The sequence below is a fragment of the Mandrillus leucophaeus genome, unplaced genomic scaffold (genome assembly GCF_000951045.1).
Source record: "Mandrillus leucophaeus isolate KB7577 unplaced genomic scaffold, Mleu.le_1.0 Scaffold1112, whole genome shotgun sequence".
NCBI lineage: Eukaryota > Metazoa > Chordata > Mammalia > Primates > Cercopithecidae > Mandrillus > Mandrillus leucophaeus.
This window is the reverse complement of record NW_012099344.1, coordinates 756,364-776,650: the sequence shown is the minus strand read 5'-3', so window position 1 is coordinate 776,650 and position 20,287 is coordinate 756,364. Positions and strand designations below refer to the sequence as shown.

At 35.8% G+C, this 20,287-nt stretch overlaps 1 protein-coding gene across 1 annotated transcript in view; it reads right to left on the bottom strand.

Moving 5' to 3' along the window:
* The window catches only part of LOC105549293 (mannosyl-oligosaccharide 1,2-alpha-mannosidase IA), a 196,259-nt gene that overhangs the window by 106,962 nt on the left and 69,010 nt on the right, over positions 1–20,287 (bottom strand). Inside the window, exon 6 of the mRNA XM_011993763.1 lies at positions 10,680–10,760. Within this exon, the coding sequence (XP_011849153.1) occupies positions 10,680–10,760 (81 nt within the window). The remainder of the gene's footprint in view (positions 1–10,679; positions 10,761–20,287) is intronic.

The following is a 20,287-nucleotide window of genomic DNA, read 5'->3' as shown; positions in this document are numbered from 1 at the left end:
ATGGGGACTATGTTTCTCTTATTCACTTGTTTCTGCAGCACCAACTGCAGTGCCTCAAAGCAGGTATTCAATAAGCATCTGCTGATTCACTTAATGAATGAAATTACCAGATGGTAAATTATCACAATTCTCAGCCATTTTCTGCTAGCTCTATTAAATTTTAAATTCCTCGCTACAGCTATCTTATATACCCTTCTAAAGGAGACCACAATTTCAAAGAAAAATAATTTGCAAGAACATTCCTGGAAAAAACAACTTTTGTTGAAAAACATTCACTCATAGGCAAAAATCTGTGTTAGAAATCCATGTCAATATGACTCAGGCAATAAAAATGATTTGAAGTACTGGTTTCAACAGTCATTATGAATTATAAAGTGATTCAACATAAATCAAAATATAACGTATTACCTCATCTCTTTCATTAGGCTTTTGAAAAATGAGAAGTGACTGACCTAGTGAGCACTTAAATCAAAGAAAAAGTGGTGGAAGGAAAAGCACCAGGTCTTCAACATCCAGGCAACACAGCAGGCCGCTGCCAAACAGCAACTGGCTCCCATCACAGACAACAGCAGTGGTGGTATAGAGGGCAGTATATGTCTGTCTGTCAACTTTACTGTTTCAAATCTGGAAGGCTGGGGAGAAGCCTACAAAGTAGAAGGTATTTCCAGGAGAGGGAAAACTTTGTAAACAAGTGCTTTTTACTTGAAAATTTAGTGAAGATGTGTATTAGTGAAGATTCGTATCCCAAATCATACTCGTCACCCTTACTACTTTGGTGCCACTTTATGGAAGGCGTTTTCCAGTGAGACTGGCTGGCTCCAGTGTGGGGACTCTTGAAAAAGTTATCTTCTCAGTAATTCTTATCTTCTGCTACTCTGGGCAGTCAAGAGGGCTACACAGTCTAACCCAAGTCAGCGGTTGCTGTGGTGGTCATGAATGCTGTTCATCACCTCCTCTTCACACCTTTAAGTTACAGTGGCCCTATGACTTGCTCTGGCCAATGAAATGTAAGCTGAAGTAACATGGGTCTTTCAGACAGGTGCATTCAAAGCCAGTGTGGGATTTGCCAGAATCTCTTTTGTCACCACTCCCTCTTCCCCATGACAACTGGAAATGACCTAGATGGCAGTTGCCCCAGCAGGTTGGACTCTGAAGGAAAGATGATGAGAAGCAGAGTCAAGGTAGAACATACTGTCTTAATCCATTGAGATTTCAGGCTGTTGCTGAATGATAACACAGGTCTATTTCTCAATGATGTGAATTTGTAGTTTGCTGCTATGTGTAGGGAATTATGCTAAACTACAGGAATAAAAACATTCCATTAAAAAAACAACTGAATTTGGCCGGGCACGGTGGCTCATGCCTGTAATCCCAGCATTTTGGGAGGCCGAGGCGGTTGGATCATGAGGTCAAAGATCAAGACCAGCCTGACCAACATGGTAAAACCCTGTCTCTGCTAAAAATACAAAAAAAAAAAATTAGCCAGGCATGGTGGCGGGAGCCTGTAATCCCAGCTACTCAGGAGGCTGAGGCAGGAGAATTGCTTGAACCTGAGAGGAGGAGGTTGCAGTGAAGTGAGCCAAGATCGCACCACTGCACTCCAGTCTGGGCGGCAGAGCAAGACTCCGTCTCAGAAAACAAACAAACAAAACAAAACAAAACAAACAAACAAAAACAACTGAATTTTCTGACTTTCCCTTTCCGTTAAGTTTCAAGCACTCACTTGGCAATGAGATCAAGGGGTAGGCCCGCTTCTACCATTTGCGTATTAAGTATAAATAAGTTTTAGTGCTGGGATTACTAGTGAAATGTAGAAATGAGCTCATGAATTGTGGAGACAAAATTTTTACAGCTTATAAAACTATGCTTTCAAAAACAATTATCAGTGCAAGATAGGGCTTATGCAGAGGGACAAACAGAACAAATCTGAGTTAAGGGGTAGGTATGATTTCTGTAATTCACTCTAGGACAAGAAAAAGTAGTAATTTCTTTTGACTAAAATATGTGTTGTTTTTGAATCAACTCTGTACTTTTAAAGTGCAAATTAAATTTACCAATCATAATGGAATAGTCAATGTGTAACAGCTATAACTCATTAACCATGGAAATTTAATTATAAACATAATAAGTAAAATTACAATTCTGTTTTACTGAATTAAACTTTTAAATGAAAATATTAGCTATTCAGTATTTTACATTCCTTTCTTATAAAAATTTCAATAATGCCAAATAGTAAATTAATATTTAAAATATATGTAAGGCTAAATCTAAACCTCTAAGAAATTATAGGGCCAAACACATTAATATACAATAATTATATAATTATATAATTACATTAATATAACAATCAGTATCACCTGATAATTAAAATTGTTCCTTTCTAGGAAATTGGCATAAATGTGTCATTAAGTTTTAGTTAGATAGTTTCCTCAAATTAAGGACCATATATATACCTTGTAGAATCACTTTCACATTTACTTTTTATAGTTTCTCCTTAGGTTTATAATTTCAGAATGCTCTATGTCAAATCTACTTTAAATGTCTACATTTACATAAAGTACATAAGGTACATTTAAATACAGTAGCTCATTTATGACTAAATGAGTCATAAATACAGTAGCTCATTTATGAGCTACTGTATTCAGTAATGATATAATTTAGAAATAATTATATCATTATTTATTTGTAATATAATTTACAAAATACTATTTGTAATATAATTTACAAACAGTTTCCAGCTGATTTTGAAAACTTTCTTTTTCAGAGAATCAGCATGTACAGAACAGATAAAAAGGAAGATGTTTTGCTAGCTGGGGTGGTTGGAGGTGGAGCCACAGAGGCTGTATGTGGTTAGAGATCATGCATATTGTCAATCACCTTACTACATCACATTTTCTCCTTCCAATCTCTTACCCCAAGCCTTCCAGGCCAGTTGCTTATTTATATTATCCATGTACAGATTTTACTTTAAAAGTCACTGGAAGAATTTTCTGTTGGGGTTTTAAAAAGTGAAGGTCACAGAAAACCTGTTGAAGAGTTTTAGTCAGTGAACATTCACTAAATGTTTTCTAGTGCCAGGCATACAGTGCTAAGCATGAGGATATGAAAACAGCAGAAACGTCATTTTTATTTTTGAGTTGTACAAATCCTACTGGGGAAAAGGAAGTGAGGAGGTGAGAAGGTTCACAGAGCCATAAACAATGAACTATAATAGCAGTGTATGCAGAGAATGCAGGAAAGGAAGGGAAGGGGGAGGGGGTGGGGTGTCTTAGTGTTGTGCAACCAGGGAGGGCCTCAGAAGGGCTGTATCTATCTTGGCAGGTGGAAGGAGCAGGGTGAAAGCCATTCCAGGTAGAGGGAATGCAGATATAAGAAGTACTCAGATGTGCTTGGTGTGTTTTTTGGAAGAAAAAGGGTCTGTTATACAGTGGAAGATGCATGAGGATGGTTATGAAGGAAACCAAAAAAGGTAGGCTGAGACTGAATTACAAAGTCTTTGTAGGCTGAATCAAAACGATTCAACTTTTAAGGCCACATGGACCAGTGGTGGTTTGCAAGAAGACTGTGTGGGGTGATGATGACTTTCCTTAGTGCTACAGTGGGGGAGAGACTTTTAAAGAGGGGAGATGTTGGCAGTATGAAGGTCAGTTGGATGAACATCACTGTCAGTTTTCTCCCTGTGTGCTCGCCTGTCATTCCAACAACAAAACTGACCAACCAGAACATCAACTTTTTTCTTACAGGTCTCATCAAGTTTTCCAGTTTTGGTTTACGAGCTACATTTAATCAGTAAAATGTAAGCTCCACAAGGCCAGGGACTGGGGGCTATTTTATCTTAGGCATATCTCGAGGCCATGGGTAGTGTCTGACACGTAGTTGACACTCATCCAATACCTGCTGAAGAGATACATGATTTCTTCCAAATAGTGATTGTGATCTGCAGCATATCTCTCACGGCTTTATCTCAATCACCACCCAATCTGATAAGCACCATTTCCATGAGCTGCTCTGTACAGGTGAGGACACTATACAAAAACATGCCTAGAAGAGTCTTCCTGCTGAGGGGGCCACTCAAACTCACGGTCATCAAAACTTTCTGTCTCTTAATAAGTGAACAACACGGTTCTTACTGCTCTCAAGGTTTTTCCCAGAAGACTGTCTCAATAAGGATGCTGTTGAGAAGGGGCAGAGAAAGCTTTATCAGCTTCTCTTTCATTTTGCAATCTATTTATATTCTTATTTTTGTTATATATTTCTGTTTTTTTCCCCTAAATTAATGAAATATAGACTTAACCACATATTTACATTTTCTTAATGCAGACCTTTGGAGCTACGTATTTTTTTTTAAGTATAACTCTGGCTGCTTTCCACCAAACTTAATGTGATGCTTATACTGTAGTTGTTAAGTAGTCTAATATTATATACTCATTCCTTGATCTAGTTGAGAGATTTTTAAATTTTCAAGTAGGCATACCATTTTAAATATGTGTACATTTCTAATGTTATATTTTGATTGGAGGTATGATGTACATATTTTCCTAAAATTTTCATTGTCTATAGCATATGAAAAATATTGTAAAGAATTTAAGTACTGCATTAGTCTGTTTTGTGTTGCCATAAAGGAATACCCGAGGCTGGGTGATGTATAAAGAAAAGAGGTTTATTTTGGCTCATGGTTCTGCAGATGGTATAAGCAGCACAATATCAGCATCTGCTTCTGGTGGGGCCCTCAGGAAACCTACAATCATGGCAGAAGGTGAAGGGGGAGCAGATGTCACACATGGCCAGAGGGGCAGCAAGAGAGACAGGGGAAAGGGAAAGAAGGTAGCAGACTTTTTTTTTTTTTTTTTTTTAAAGTAGAGACAGAGTCTGGCTTTTGTTGCCTGGGCTTCTCTCAAATTCCTGAGGCTCAAGTGATCCCCCTGCCTCAGTCTCCCCAAGTGTTGGGATTACAGGCATGAGCCACCGTGTCCAGCCAGATTCTTTTTAACAACCAGACCTTGCGGTAACTAATAGAGTGAGAACTCACTCATTACCCTGGAGGAAGGCACCAAGCCATTCATAAGGGATCTGGCCCCATGACCCAAACATCTCTCATGAGACCCCATCTTTAACACTGGGGATCACACTTCAGTATGAGATTTGGAGGGGACACACATACAAACTGTATCAATTACCTAATTTTCAATTTCACTGTACCACTATTTCAATTCTTCCTTTTAACTGTATTGCATAGCTCTGTTATTTCTTCATTGTATGGGATTAACGTTTATTTTTATTTTAAGGTATTATGACCACTGTTTTCAATTCCGGCCTTTTTATTTTTTTCCCCAGTTAGGCCTTTTGTTGATATCTCTGCTTTCTGGATTTACATCTACCTAATTAGAGATCATAATTAAAATTCTTTCCATATATAAGAGAGCAGGATAAATCTAAACTCAATTTTCATAATTTAGAATTTAGGCAGGATTTGGGAAGGTGCTAATGTATTTCTGGTGGATCCAAATGTATTGCCGGATTTTTCTTGTTTATACCACGTATTTCTGCCTTTTATGGAAAATTCAACATAGCAATATATGTGGGTTATTTTATGATATCAAATTTTTTGTATTCATATGGCAAAACCAGATTGCTGTTAATTCTCTTCCCTTCTTTGCTCTGATCACTAGGAAACCTGAAGATACATTTCCGTACAAAGCCCAGATGATTTACAAACTGGCAAAATGTACTGCTATGTGCTAACCTTACCTGAAACTTTAATACGCCCTAACTTTATTCTCTGTTTTTCCACAGCTCTGATTGAATCATACCTATTTTCCGGCACTCTGATTTTTTTGCAGAATGAGGCAGGAAACAGACAGATAGTCTGGGAGATTACTCACTTTCTAATGAATTGTGGCAGACATTGAGTTTGAAAGGTAACCAATCATATATCCTAATTTTCTTTTCTCTTTTTTTTTTTTTGAGATGGAGTCTCGCTCTGTCCCCAGGCTGGAGTGCAGTGGCGCAATATCGGCTCACTGCAAGCTCCGCCTCCCGGGTTTATGCCATTCTCCTGCCTCAGCCTCCTGAGTAGCTGGGACTACAGGCGCGTGCCACTACGCCTGGCTAATTTTTTGTATTTTTAGTAGAGACGGGGTTGCTCCGTGTTAGCCAGGATGGTCTCCATCTCCTGATCTTGCGATCCACCCGCCTCGACCTCCCAAAGTGCTGGGATTACAGGTGTGAGCCACCGCACCCAGCCCATATATCCTAATTTTCCAGAGAATTTCTAAACATTTTTATGATTATCCATAAAACAAACTAAAAAATCGATTTCTAACTCCCAAATACTCCAAATATCTTAACCCTATTATGAAAAAGCAAATACATTTTCCCACCAGTAAACATTCTCAATCTTATCTCTCTCCTCTCTACTCCACAATCCTACTCCCCTCCGTGTTTCCTCCTTGCTAGTCTTAAAATTTGGCAGTATTATACTTATTGAGTAAATCTCTCTCAGCAATATTTTGTACTGGTGTTTGCAGCAGTGGATAACTTTTAGGGGGAATCTGAAGAAAAATCCTTTTGCTGCCTTCAAAATGAAAGGTTATCATAGTAAACTCATCTACTGTAAAAATCCATTCTGTCTCTTTTACCATTCTTGGATACGATGTCTCCCTCACCTTTTTTCTTTGAAAGCTAGTTCTTAATCATTTTGGCTTCCAGGAGTTGGCTATTGTTTTTCTATTTTACACACTTAAGTTGTACTGGCAGAATGTTTTCTTTGAGGATTAAATACTCTGGTCTATTCTAAATGTCGTCTCTTAGCTTACAAAACAGTTTTGCAAATCAGATTACATTTTTTCAGATATTTTATTAACTTGTCAGTTTCCATGTGGCTTGTCTATTTCCTCTGCCATATTTATATTCACCACAGTGGGTGAAATCTTATTGTTGGCTCCTACCCGTCCTACCTCCCTACCCTTCTCACAGGGCCTCAATTTCCTGTTCAGGAATTATCTACACTTCCTTATATTACTCAGTCTTCACGGGATATGAATCCCGTGAACTTTGCAGAAGACTTCTATCATATCCCTTTTCATTCTCCAAGATCCCCAAAGAGGCTGAATGTAACTGAAACTCTCACAATTAGTTTCTTTCTCCAGGGACTTTGTGTCTTGAGTAGACTAACAGAGGGTGGAAGAAACAGTCATGTTACTAATTGCAGGGTGTCCCAGGGTGATAATACAGCTATAGAGATCCCCTATGCCAACTTGACACTTTTTGTTCCAAGTTGCTCTTCAGCCCTCTCTCTGATTCTGTAACATTTCTATGTCCTATTACATTCGCTTTCTGCTCAATATAGCTATTGGTTTCCGTTGTAAAACAATGTTACGTGGTATATTCACATAAGTTCTTTTCTACATGTGTCACCTTCTCTTGCAATGTCATATTTTACATGTTTTTGCACTTGTCAATGTCAATATCATCTTTGCTTTACTCTTATTCTGCAGTAGCATTTCCAAAAATTGTTCTGAAAAATAATTATAATTTACTGTTAGCAGATGTCACTTCATTTTTTTTTTAAATAAAGGAAGGCTATTGTTAAGTAAGTGTGGAAAATGCAAGGATAAATAAAAGTTAATTTGCTTTTTTTGTGCATTCTAAATTTCCAAGAAAGAATACAGGATGTAGCTCTTCCCAAACATATTTTTAGTATCTACACAGATACAGATTTATCCTGCCATATCAAAAGAAACTAGTGGTCTTTAGAACATATTTTGGGTAATCATATTCTAGATCCTGCTATATTTACCATCTCCAGTGAGAATTTTAGTTCCCTTCCAGCTTATAATAGAGCAGTGCTACCTTTTAAATTTATTTTGAATACTGATCCTTCCTATTTAATATTAATCTTATCTCCATCCTATCTGTTTGTAATTCTCGTGGTTGAGTTTCTTACATAACATTGGAAAATACTGAGGATTGACTTTTTTATGGTGCTACAAAATATTTTAACTGAGCTAGGAGGTTTCAAATTTTTGAATATGCGCCTGTAATCAAAGTTTACTACAGGTACTTCATGTTTCTATTAGTTTTTCGATAGCTTAGACTTCTGCTGGGATTTTTAACTATTGTTCAGTGTTTCTAACTGTAACTTTCCTGAAACTCGTGTCACAAATCAGTGGTACTTCTTCTCCTGCTTTTGCAATATAAATTTAAGAATCTTGAGCTGATATCAATGTGGGGTCTATCTACTTCTGATGGTGATTTGTTCTTAAAATACTCCTGAGCCTCAGTGATGAAATCAGAATGTCAAATTATGGTGGTTTAAAAGTCCTCCTACGAGATACACAGAAAGATGAATTGTCCTAGACACCTTAGTAAATTGCCTGATCTACATAAAAAGTGTGTCGTATAAAACTTTATCAACTATTTAAAACCAACTTATTCATAATTTGCTATGTTGGTGTTCTATTACATGAATGCTCATTTAAAAACATTTTGATATGAATACAAATAGCTCAAGAACAGACCTGGGGTAAAATAAATTTTCTAGATCACATTCCTAATGGCCAATTCCCCTGAATGCATTCATCAAATGAAAATCAATTGTCAGGGACTAAGTAATTGGGAGAAATAGGTAAGTGATGATGTTAAAACAATCCAGTATTAATCACTTCTCACCTGCCAACACCACTTCAGAGAATATTTATTGATTATAGCAATATTATTCAAAATAAAAAGATACTGAAAATAATCTAATTGTCTAACGTTTAGAAACTATAAGAAAAAACATGCTAAGAATATGGGTCCCTATAACTAAAGCACTCTACAGATAAAAAAAATGAAAGAAGAAAATCTTAAATTTTTATCATAAAAATAAAAATACAAAAAACCTACATGTAATAAAAACATGTTTGTATAGTGATGAGGACAAAGCAGACTGAAAGAATAGTTATTTGCAATGGAAGTGTTCTTTGTAGCCATTTGTTTACTAAAGTTCACTGTACAGAATTAAAAAATATCCTTACAAAGTCTTAGGCAAATTATTTTATCTATAGGCAAACTATAATATGTGGGTATTATAATTATATATATACACACACATCAAGTATACACATATATAGAAACACATATATATGTAAATTTAAAACACTGAGTGAAAAAGTATCCTAATCAAATATGGTGTATATTTAGAATAAATACGTATGTGTTTTTCTTTGTATGCTCTATTATCCTAATTGAGCCCAGACACAAAAGGATGCAATCCTTATTTCCTCCAAATTGTCTCACCTCCACAAAAATCATGGAAGAAGTTAAAACCAAGGTCATCTTAGTATATCATATCCAAAGCAATGAGAACATCCTGGCATTGGATACTCAAGGACAAGTATTCTAAAAGCAGAAACCTGTTAACTAAAATAACATTAGTTAATTTTAAACATAAGTTTTTAAAAATATAGTCTTCTGGGGTATTTTGGTTTGGGCTTAATCCTTAGTATACCCTAAACTGAACTGAACAAATGAAGTTATTTGGTAGTGGAAAAATCGAAAAAAGGGAGGAAGAGGCATAATGTACCAGGGGATCACATTACCCTGGCTGAGAAGGTAACAGAGTCCACAATGAACAACATTTAACACTAAAACAGGAGAGATACAGAGGAATACAGAAGTCATCTATTTACTTTGGAAAGATCGAAGATAGAATAAAATCTAAACAGAGAGGAAATGTAAGATTGTGAAGGTTGTATGTTGTGGTTAAGAAAGTGCTTGAGAGACACAAACAAAGTCAAGCAGCTTTTCTCATTAAACATTTATTGCTCTGCTTAAATCTGTTTGAAGGAGCATAGCAATACATGAAATACTGCATTGGGTAAGATCTACTCTTTCCCCAGTTGGAATGCTGAGGCTAACTCAAATCTGATTGATGTGCAACTGAAGTATGTGACAGTTTTTCCATAATGTCAGCATTTAACACTGTCAACATTAAAGATGAGGCCCATTCCAACAACCCTTAGTGGACACCTACGATATTCATAAAGTTGTCCAAAACCTTTCAAGAAAATAGCATCAGCGGCCTTTAAGAGGATACAAAAATCCTTTCTTAATCTATCAATAAAAGGCAGTTAAATTTAAAATTCCTGCCTTGCTCCAAGCAGTGGATAATTAATGAAGCCTTGACTCAGGAAGAGCTCCAAAGCACTTGATACAGGGATGCTGGCCTTTAGGACTGTTTACTTGGTAGCTAAGTGTCTCACCCCCTCAATTACATAAAAACTATAATTTTTATATCTTACTTGCCAGGCTTTATTCATTTAAAAAAGTTTTTATTTGTATTAACATTAAAATAATTCTTAAAGAAAAAAATTCATCCACAAGCCTGCCACTACACTAAACTTCTTTAATTTGTCCATAGGCACATATAATTTGTAGCTATAATCACACCATACATAACACAATAGAGCCAGTTTTTAAAGGCGTTAACATTTGCTGACAATATGTTCTGCCAAACTTTCCCAGCTTGCTCATTTAATTAGTACGTATTATAAGAAACTCAGTGTAAGCTACAGCTTCATTGAAATATAAAAATTCCATAGATTCCTTCTAAATATATGTCACAAATGGCATATTTTACCAAAAACGTAGTTTAAGACGCTTTATAATTCACATTTATATACCACTTTTCATCTTACCTCTTCTCCAGACAGATAGTAGGCTGAGAGTAGTCCACCAACAAAGCGTATATTTACTTCAAAGACAGAAATTTCAGCATTCTATGGAAAAAAAAATCAAACATGATAGTACACATTTCAGAAAACCATAATTGTGATAAATTATACTAAATACTTAAATTTTGTTCAAATCTTATGCTTACCCAGAGAAATTTACATACAGGGGGAAACGCTCTCCCTTTTAAAATTAAAGTATTAAATATCACTGTGCATTACATATATCAAAACATCACTAATGGACCCCCCAAATCATACAATCATTATACAACAATTTTTTAAAATAAAGAAAAAACATACTTAAAATAAAAGATATGGAGTGTCTCTGTGTCCCCACCAGAATCTCATCTTGTAGCTCCCATTATTCATACATGTTGTGGGATGGACCGCATGGGAGATAACTGAATCATGGTGGGCGGGGGTCTTTCCCGTGCTGTTCTTGTGATAGTGAATAAGTCTCATGAGATCTGATGGTTTTAAAAAGGGAGTTTCCCTGTACAAGCTCTTTCTCTCTTTGACTGCGGCCATCCATGTAAGATGTGACTTGCTCCTTGCCTTCCGCCATGATTGTTAGGCCTCCCCAGCCATGTAAAACTGTAAGTCCATTAAACCTCTTTTTCTTCCCAGTCTCAGGTATGTTTTTATCAGCAGTGTGAAAATGGATTAATACAATAGATAAAAATAATTTTGACTCCTAAACAAAATTATAAAAATATTTGCAAAATAAAGTTCTTTCCTCTCTTCAACAGCAGATACAATACTTGATATTCCCTATTTGTGTAAATGCAATGGGGCCAGGGTATTTTTTTTTCTGATCTGCATTCTCCTTTATTTTATTCATTTGTCTGCTTCTTATTCCTGAAAGGCCATTCAGCCTACATTAGTCTAGGAATCTAGTAGTTCAACATTAGTCTAGGAATCTTTTCATCATGATGCACAGCTGGACTGCAAATAGGATTTGAAGTCCGAGGACTTGGGTCCTAGTGCTGGTTTCCAACTTTTTGCCTGTGGCTTGGGATTGTTCTTCTCATCTCTGAGAAGATAATTCATCTTTGCATAAAGGACATGATAATAATCATGTATGCTATACCATGGTGAAATAGTCCTTATTTACATCAATAATAGCTTGCTTTTATTATTTACAACGTACCAGGTGCTGTGCTAATGTCTTTATATAGACTATCTCTTTTAGTCCTCACAATGACCTTATGAATTAATTACTATTCGTATGTCCATTTTAAAATGATGAAGCCGAGACTTATAGTGGTTAATGTTACTTTTTGAAGTTCAGACAACTAAACTTAGAAGCAGGATTTGAACTTGAGTACTGTGACTCCTGATTCAGGGCTCTGCTAGTCTGACTTCTATACACCTCACATGATAATGCCCCCAAGTCTCTTTATTCATGGTCATATAATTAGTAATTACTGCCAATATTTTATACTCGATTAGTAAATAGATCCGTCTTACATTCTGTTACTAGGTAAGTTAGAATAGTTAACCTACTATTTAGATTATAAAGTACATTTCAAGCTTTAGTTACCTTCTTTTCATGTTCATTGGGCCTACTGAGTAGTTGTTCACTTTTGCCTAACATCAAACCACTCACTAATAATCATGGGACTCACAGCAATTTAAAATATATGGAGTCAATATCTGGCAGATAAACTTAGTCAAAATCATGAGATATTATTTCCTTTAACAAGCATTTATTAAGCAATTACTATGTGCCAGATCCTGTCCTAGGTTATAGGGAAATGGCAATAAAGACTGATAAGGTCCTCAAGGTCACTTGAGTCTACATTTTAGTGGGATAAAACATTTCCACAAAAAAAGGTGATAAGTATTCATTTTATCCTTACATGCTCTCTGTAAAAAGGTTTAAGGATCTAACAATTAAAGCCAAATAATTGCTTAAGTTAAAAAAATTCAAAAAAATTCCTATAAAAGGACAATTATGAAAACAAGTTAGGAGACAGAATTATTAGGTCAAAGTTAGGCAAAAACATCACAAAATAAGACTGGTGTGTTTAACTGTATTTTATAATTTGTAATGTGCACCTGATACAATCTGATTAAAAGTACTCTATATAGGTGTAATTTAACTTTGAGGTCTATCACTCTGAATGAGTTTTACATAAATACTGGCAAAGGCTTTAATGTTCTACAAAATTACTGATAAGGAAAAGGGAAGATAATCCATACATTTAGTTTGGTTCACGTGACTGTTTCCTATGTTTAAGAGTAATAATATCTAATAATAAAATGGAATAAGCTTAAACCCTCAAATCACATTCCTCTCAATTAGTACTTGTGTTTTTCAGTTTTTAAACCTGGAAACAGTTTCCCACATTGCTGCCTATTGAAGACTTATAAGATGATCTTATATTCTTATTCTGGCTATAGATTCTTTACATAATGCATTTTCTCTTCCTCCTGTGAAAATCTGGATAATCAGGACCTTTATATAGACATCTGATAAAAATTATTGCAACATGCAGGTCTGAGTTATGTCAAACACCATGAGAAATATATCTTCAGCTAGACATCAATCAACTGTTGGATGCAGTTATTCAACCAGTTATTGATTCAATTACATATTCTAAAACCTAAATTTTATTTATCTTGTACTGTACAATATTGAGAAATGACCCTGCAAGGTGCCATACTCAAGGTAACTTGCTACAGCTCTGGATTTCATGGATCTAACAGTCTGTCCAGTGAGCCTGTTTAAGAAGCAAATCTGGCTTGTTAGTTAATCCATGAAGGATCCCAGTGACTGCTATGTCCTTGTCTTTAATAAATCTTGCTCTGGAACATCACACCAGCACCATCACTAGTTCTCAGGTCACCATCTTCTCTGTTTGAAAACCAGAACCACATTCAAATTTCCAACACATAATTATTCCTCTCTCCTTTTCAAAGTTAAGTTTAAGGAATATAGAAACCTTACTTTGAGGTTGCTTTCAATATTCTAGGTTGTATTATGTTTTTAGGCCAAAAGATTGAAATTTAGACCCTTTAGTTCACTCTTTACAGATCCGTAGATGAAAAAGACTAAGAAGATAAAAATCCTCTCACCACACCAAATTGGTCGGCTATCCTGGAGCAGCAGACTATAAACTGCAGAAATCAGAAACACCTGGGATTGACGGCTGATTTGGAAGCCATCTGAGTTTGAGGTCCCAGGTAACTAATTTATTCCGAGTCTTGGTTTCATCACATGTAGAAAGGGACAAAGCATTCCTCCACGACATAAAGCAATGTACACAATAGCTGGCCCAAGTAACGCACTCAATAGACAGTTGTTGCTGCTACCACTGTGCAGCTCAGCCTAAATGAACTAAAACCTACCTTCCCAGGGTCACTGGAAAATCAGAAACTCTAGAGTCAAAAATACTCACCTTCTTTGGCCTATTTGAGGTCTTATTTCTCAAGGGCTTAAATATCCTCTTTTGAAATACAGAACTTGACCAACTTCCTTTGGGGCTTGATATATTTTATATGAAATCTGAATTTTCAAAAGTGAATTTCTACAATTGAGGGTCTCAGGCCATTTCTATAAACTTCTGATTCTAATTCCCATTAAAATATTACATTTAAATGAATATATTCTTACTAATAATCATGATGTTCTAAAAGTTTTCTACTGACTTACCCTGATGACAGAGGGGGTATGTGGAGCAGGGGGAGGACAGCAGGTAGACAAAGCAGCCTGTAACACTAAATCTTATGAGATTTATCCTAACAATGTGAATTTTGCAGTCTACCTGAGTTTGTTTTAAAATAAACTTAACTTCCCCTTTAAATCTTTAAGATTGCATTCCAGTATGCCCCATGTATTCAGTGGCTTCTAGTACACAGTCTTACGTGAGTGGCAGTTTAAGAAGTAGATCCCGTCTTTTATTTAAATTCCATGTACCTATTAGTTAATGTCAACCAATAAACAAGAGAAGGTTGGAAATTTTTGGTTAAGACCTACCAATAAAAAAATAAGAATTGGAGAAACTGTTCTTTCATTTTGATTTACTTATATCAATGACCACTGAATCAAAGAACTGACTAAACCAGATTCATCTATAAACTGAATATATGGTATGCCTAAATTTACACCTAAAATCAAGAGGCGAGTATTACAAATCATGAAAAAATTATGTCTCAGTACTAATCTCTATCATTGTCTTGGGTGTTTTAGATTGATAACTTCCACCTTAAATGTATCCCTTTTCTGTATATTTTTGTCTACTCATTTACTATACGTATATGTAAATGTATGAGATAAAGTGATAAAGACTGCTAACATGAAAAAAAGAGTCCAATTTATAAATTATTTTGTATGCTTCCCTCCTCCAATCCTAACATCATGCTCCATCCCTCTGCAAAGAAAGGCTTCTTCCGAACCAACGTATCATGAGATCATGGACAGGAAGTATCTAACCCCATCTAGGCAACAGAGAGAATGAACACTTCGAAACCTGTTTTCAAATAAGTATCTGAAAGACCAACCTCTTCACACTAGATAAGACAGCACTTTAAACAATTCTGAAATCTGATATTTTTATAGGCAACTTATTCACCAAAATTAGCTATACGACAATGTATTTTAATAGATTTCAGTAAGTGAAATAACAGGCTCGACAATGAAAATAACAAATTTAAGTTTTGGTGCAGATTCAGCCAGTTTCCTTGTGCTTGAGGAGTTCTATAAAGGTGCAAGCTTTTCCCGCGGAACACATAAATTGTTTCTTTGGACCTTCAAGCCTTATGATGTTTATTCTGAGTCACATTTGTATTAGAATTCTCCTTAATTATTATCTTATGATTCCATACAGCATGACAGATCTGATTGATTGCATTAAATGGAAAAATATTTCTTGGAAAAGAACTTTTCAGAAATATTTAAATTCTATTCTGAGTGCTTGATTTTCAGAGTGAACTCAAAGTGTCATAGTTTTTGTTTTTAAAAGGACAGTTCTCTGATCCCTACAATCAGTGGCTACTCTTTTGCTAGCTATTCCTCCAAACTCTGTATCAGCTTTCTACTTAGTGAATTATGAGCCTGGGTACGGGGCTGTTATCACACATGAGAATCAAGCAAGCTTTAATAACTGCCCACTACACACCAATGCAATATTTCTGTTTAATATCAACTGTTTCACTACAATCCAATGTAAATAACTAACAACTGCTCCATTACTAACATATGATAACAATGCTTTATCTTTAATTAATGGCTTTGTCAGAAGCAACATGAGACTTTTCAAAGCCATTGATTAAAGACTGGTAACTACCAATAAGCCTTGCCTATGTTTAGGCTTAGCATATACCTTTATTTATAAATGATACTTCAAAGTGTGTGCTGGATTACCACTTTGAGGATTAAAAGCATACAACTCCTTTAAACAGATTAAATTGCAATATTTCACAGTGTAAGTCAGTGTGTCAGAGTGTGTCCGAGGAGCCTTTGGCTTCCTATTTAAGCAACGTGACAAATCTCTTAAGACCACTAACAAAGTGCAAGTTCTGTGGGCCACAAAGATATGCAAATACCTATTTTCTCTATGTTAATAGATTGGTTTTACCATGCAGGTACAGAGGCTCTCAAGCAGCAGCCCTAATTACCATCATAGAGAACAGCACAGTATCCTCTTAAAACCAAAACCCAAATCATCACTCTCGGCAGGTATTCCCTAGCATTCAGATGGAACACAGTAACTTCATTTAACAGGATAATTAATTTAGTTATCTGCACCCATCAGCATGTAACACGGCTCTAAAACAGACCTTTCTCAGGAGCAACACTAGGGCAAAAGTAACTTCTTTCATGCTCTATGGCATGGAACTCTGGACCTAAGCCAAGTACTCAGTCATGCATTTGAGAAGATCCAAAGTTGCTTCTTGAAGTCAACATATATCCTCCTGACAGGGAACCCTACAACTTAACTTTCTTGAAAAGTAGGAGGGCATTCCAACTGGATATGCAAACAAACTGGATCTTTACATCGAAGAAAAAAAAAAAAAAGTCACCGTTGCCACCAGTACTTATGTTCTCCAAAACACAAAGTGTTCATTACAACCAAAGGCATGATCCAGATGCTTGCCAAAGATCACAGTTGCAGTGTGTTGCTAGTTAGTGTCTACAGCAGGCTGATCATCTATCCTTTGCCATGCTCAAGGCTCTGCCTCTCACACTCAGATATCGCTTTACTGCAGTCTAGAAATATGGCTTTAAGGAAAATTTCTACACAGCTTTAGCTTTTACAGAGAGTTAATATAAGAAATTGTTATCTGGAGAAAAATTCTACATATTCTATAAAATTCATTACAGAAGATAGTTTTCAATATTTCTCATGTGAGGTTCTAGGTAACCAACATTGTTTTAAGTGCCAGTAAAAGAACACAATTGAAATCAGAAATACCCAAATAGGAAACCCTTGATCATTTGTTCTTACGTAACTGATCCTCCTGTTGTCAGGGGCGACTACAAATCTGTTCTGGAAATAGGTTAGGTAATAACAGGTAGACCAACTGACTTGAACTCCAGATCATCTGTAACTATATAAACAGATGACACAATACAGCTACCCTTCCACCTGAGCTCTTCTTCCAGCTGAGTATAGCATAGGCTGTCAGGAAGTAGGACAAGATAGCTTAACTTCTCATTCATTTAACAAACATTTATCAAATCACTATCGAACAATAAACTCTAATTAATACTGTAATATTAAGATGACATGGCTAACCTCAGAGGACTCAAATTCTCTGGCTGTCTATATATTTCTCAATTCTTTGCATTTCTTCTCCAATTAAAAAAACACAAGGTCACTGAGTTAGGCAGACTGTGTTCATCAAACCTGAGATCTTGCTGCATAATTTGGGACAGACTAATTAACCACCTATTCATCTATAAGTATAGGGAAAAATATCAGTTACTACTCTGTATGCTTGTCACAAAGATTAAACAAGATACACCCATGAAAAAAATCACATATTATAATACTTGGTATGTATCACAAACTACTAATTTTTTTTTTTTTTTTTTGAGACAGAGTCTCACTCTGTTGCCCAGGCTGGAGTTGTTTTTTTTTTTTTTTTTTTTTAATAGATATGGGGTGGGAGAGGTCTTACTATGTTGCCCAGGCTGGTCTTGAACTCCTGGGCTCAAGAAATTCACCAGCCTGGGCCTCCCAAAGTGTTGGGATTACAGGTGTGAGCCACCACGCCTGGCCAAATAGTAGTTTCCTCTTTCATTTCATTCCTACCGAGATAGCCTGGTACTAGCTAGGGTTCTCTGACTACTTTTCCTGCTAGACTAAATGCCCATAAGAGTAAATACTTGATCCTTAGAAGATACTTAGTAAATAATACATGAGTGAATGAAGAGTGACCAACCAAGAATCAGTTTCAGATTCTTTGTCCTAAGATTACTTTGAGCTAAAATTAGAAAACTTATTCATGGAGTCAATACTTAGGATTTTCTCCCAATATCTATGTGCTTCTACAGATACTTGAACTGAATACAAGCTCCTTCTGTGAGGTCCTTGCTCCTTACTCCCCAGAACATATTATCCCAGTGACTTATTTTAAGCCAGCTATTAAAGTCATTTGAACTTTGTGCTACCAAGTATGCAAAATGAATCAACTTCCTATGCCCTAATGAAAAGAAAATGAGTTTTAGTTAATTACAGTATAAAACAATAGAAAACTTTACACTTTTCAGTGATATAAATTGGATATTTCACATTAACAAATTTATTCTTGAGTATAAAATTTGTTTATACTTAGGAGCACCACAGGATAAGCCAACTCCCAACAATAGTGTTTGTTTTGCTTTTATTTTCCCTTTGCAATGAATTTAGATGCATTAACTTTTCTTTTCTTTTTTTTTTGAGTCTGAGTCTCTCTGTGTCGCCCAGGCTGGAGTGCAGTGGTGCAATCTCGGCTCACTGCAACCCCTGCCTCCCAGGTTCAAGCTATTCTCCTGCCTCAGCCTCCCGAGTAGGTGGGATTGTAGGCACGTGTCACCATGCCTGGGAAATTTTTTGTATTTTCAGTAGAGATGGGGTTTCACTGTGTTAGCCAGGATGGTCTCAATCTCCTGATCTCCTCGTGATCCGCCCGTCTTGGCCTCCCAAAGGGCTGGGATTACAGACGTGTGTCACTACGCCTGGCCAACTTTTTTAATAATACCCTTACACTGTCAAATAGAATACCTTATCAGGAAAAAGTTTTAACTAAAATGTAAGTAACAATATTTATAAGCTAGAATTATACTACATGTTATTTAGTATAATTTTTCTTTTTTTTGGTAAAGCTTTTTCAATTTCTCCTTTCTCCATATAAATGAGAAAAATTTCTCAATTTTTTTGAAGAAAAATCCTGTAATTTTAAAAATAATCATTTGGATTTCTGGATAGAATGGGTGAATATAAGACAAATTCTTATGTGAAATATTAAAACCAACTAGAATACAGTAAGCTGAAAAACTTCACAACACAATGATTAGAAAAGTAAATCAATATACCTCTCCTGAATTTATATGTTACTATTTTTAATATGGGAAACATTGTTTGTTGTTGACAACATATTTTTTAAAAGGAAAACATGGTAATACCCAAAGAGAGACCTGTAACAAATATTTTTCAAGACCTCTTATATTAAGAAAATAGTGTAATAAACACATTTGAGAAATGTGGCTATAATTTTTTGAAATATATTTAATTTTTATAAATACATAATAGTTGTACATATTTTAAAATTATATCTTGAAACGTATAACCCAAAACTATCATTAACAGGCCTAAAATATATATGCAAAAGTCTGCATACTAATTGAGTGAAATTTTATTAAAAAATAAAATAAAAATTTAAATAAACAAAGAAAACTTCAAAGTTCAGTATCTTAGCAATAACTCAGTGTTAGTCGAATCCCTTCATCTTACAAGTAAGGAAGCCCAGTAAATTCTTCTTCTCTTCTACACAGTCTGGTATCCCCTATTAAATTCATCTTTCCTTCTCCCAGGTCCCCAGGACCCATGGAACACATTGAAGACATCCTGTGGTGGTCTGAGGGCAGCCAACTGCCTTCTGTTATAGTAACATCTCGTCTGTTACCTTTGTACTTACTCATTTTAAATAGAACTGCTCCTCATCCTCCACTAACCCCAACCCCTGGCCCCAAGTCCAGAGCTCCTCAGACTGCCACAGGTCGCACAGGTTGTGAAAAGAAAAAAACTGCTATGATATTTGAGGAGGTTTGGGGCAACAATGCTACAATTATCAGATGGACAAGTCCAAGATTCAGTAAGAAACTTGGACACTATTCATAAGTCAAGTGTTATTAAAGTTTGCTTTCCAGTTTTCCATCATTAGTGTTTTAGAGGAATGTAGTTATTATTCCCTTACCCTTTCTTGAAAAGAGAGATATCAATAGGTCTCATATATAGCTAAAGATAAGCCTACAGGTTTTTGAAGGTAGGTAGCTGATTTTAATAAGAAGGTAGAACCAAAGAAATTTTTTTTTTTTTTGGAGATGGCGTTTTGCTCTACTGCCCAGGCTGCAGTGCAATGGT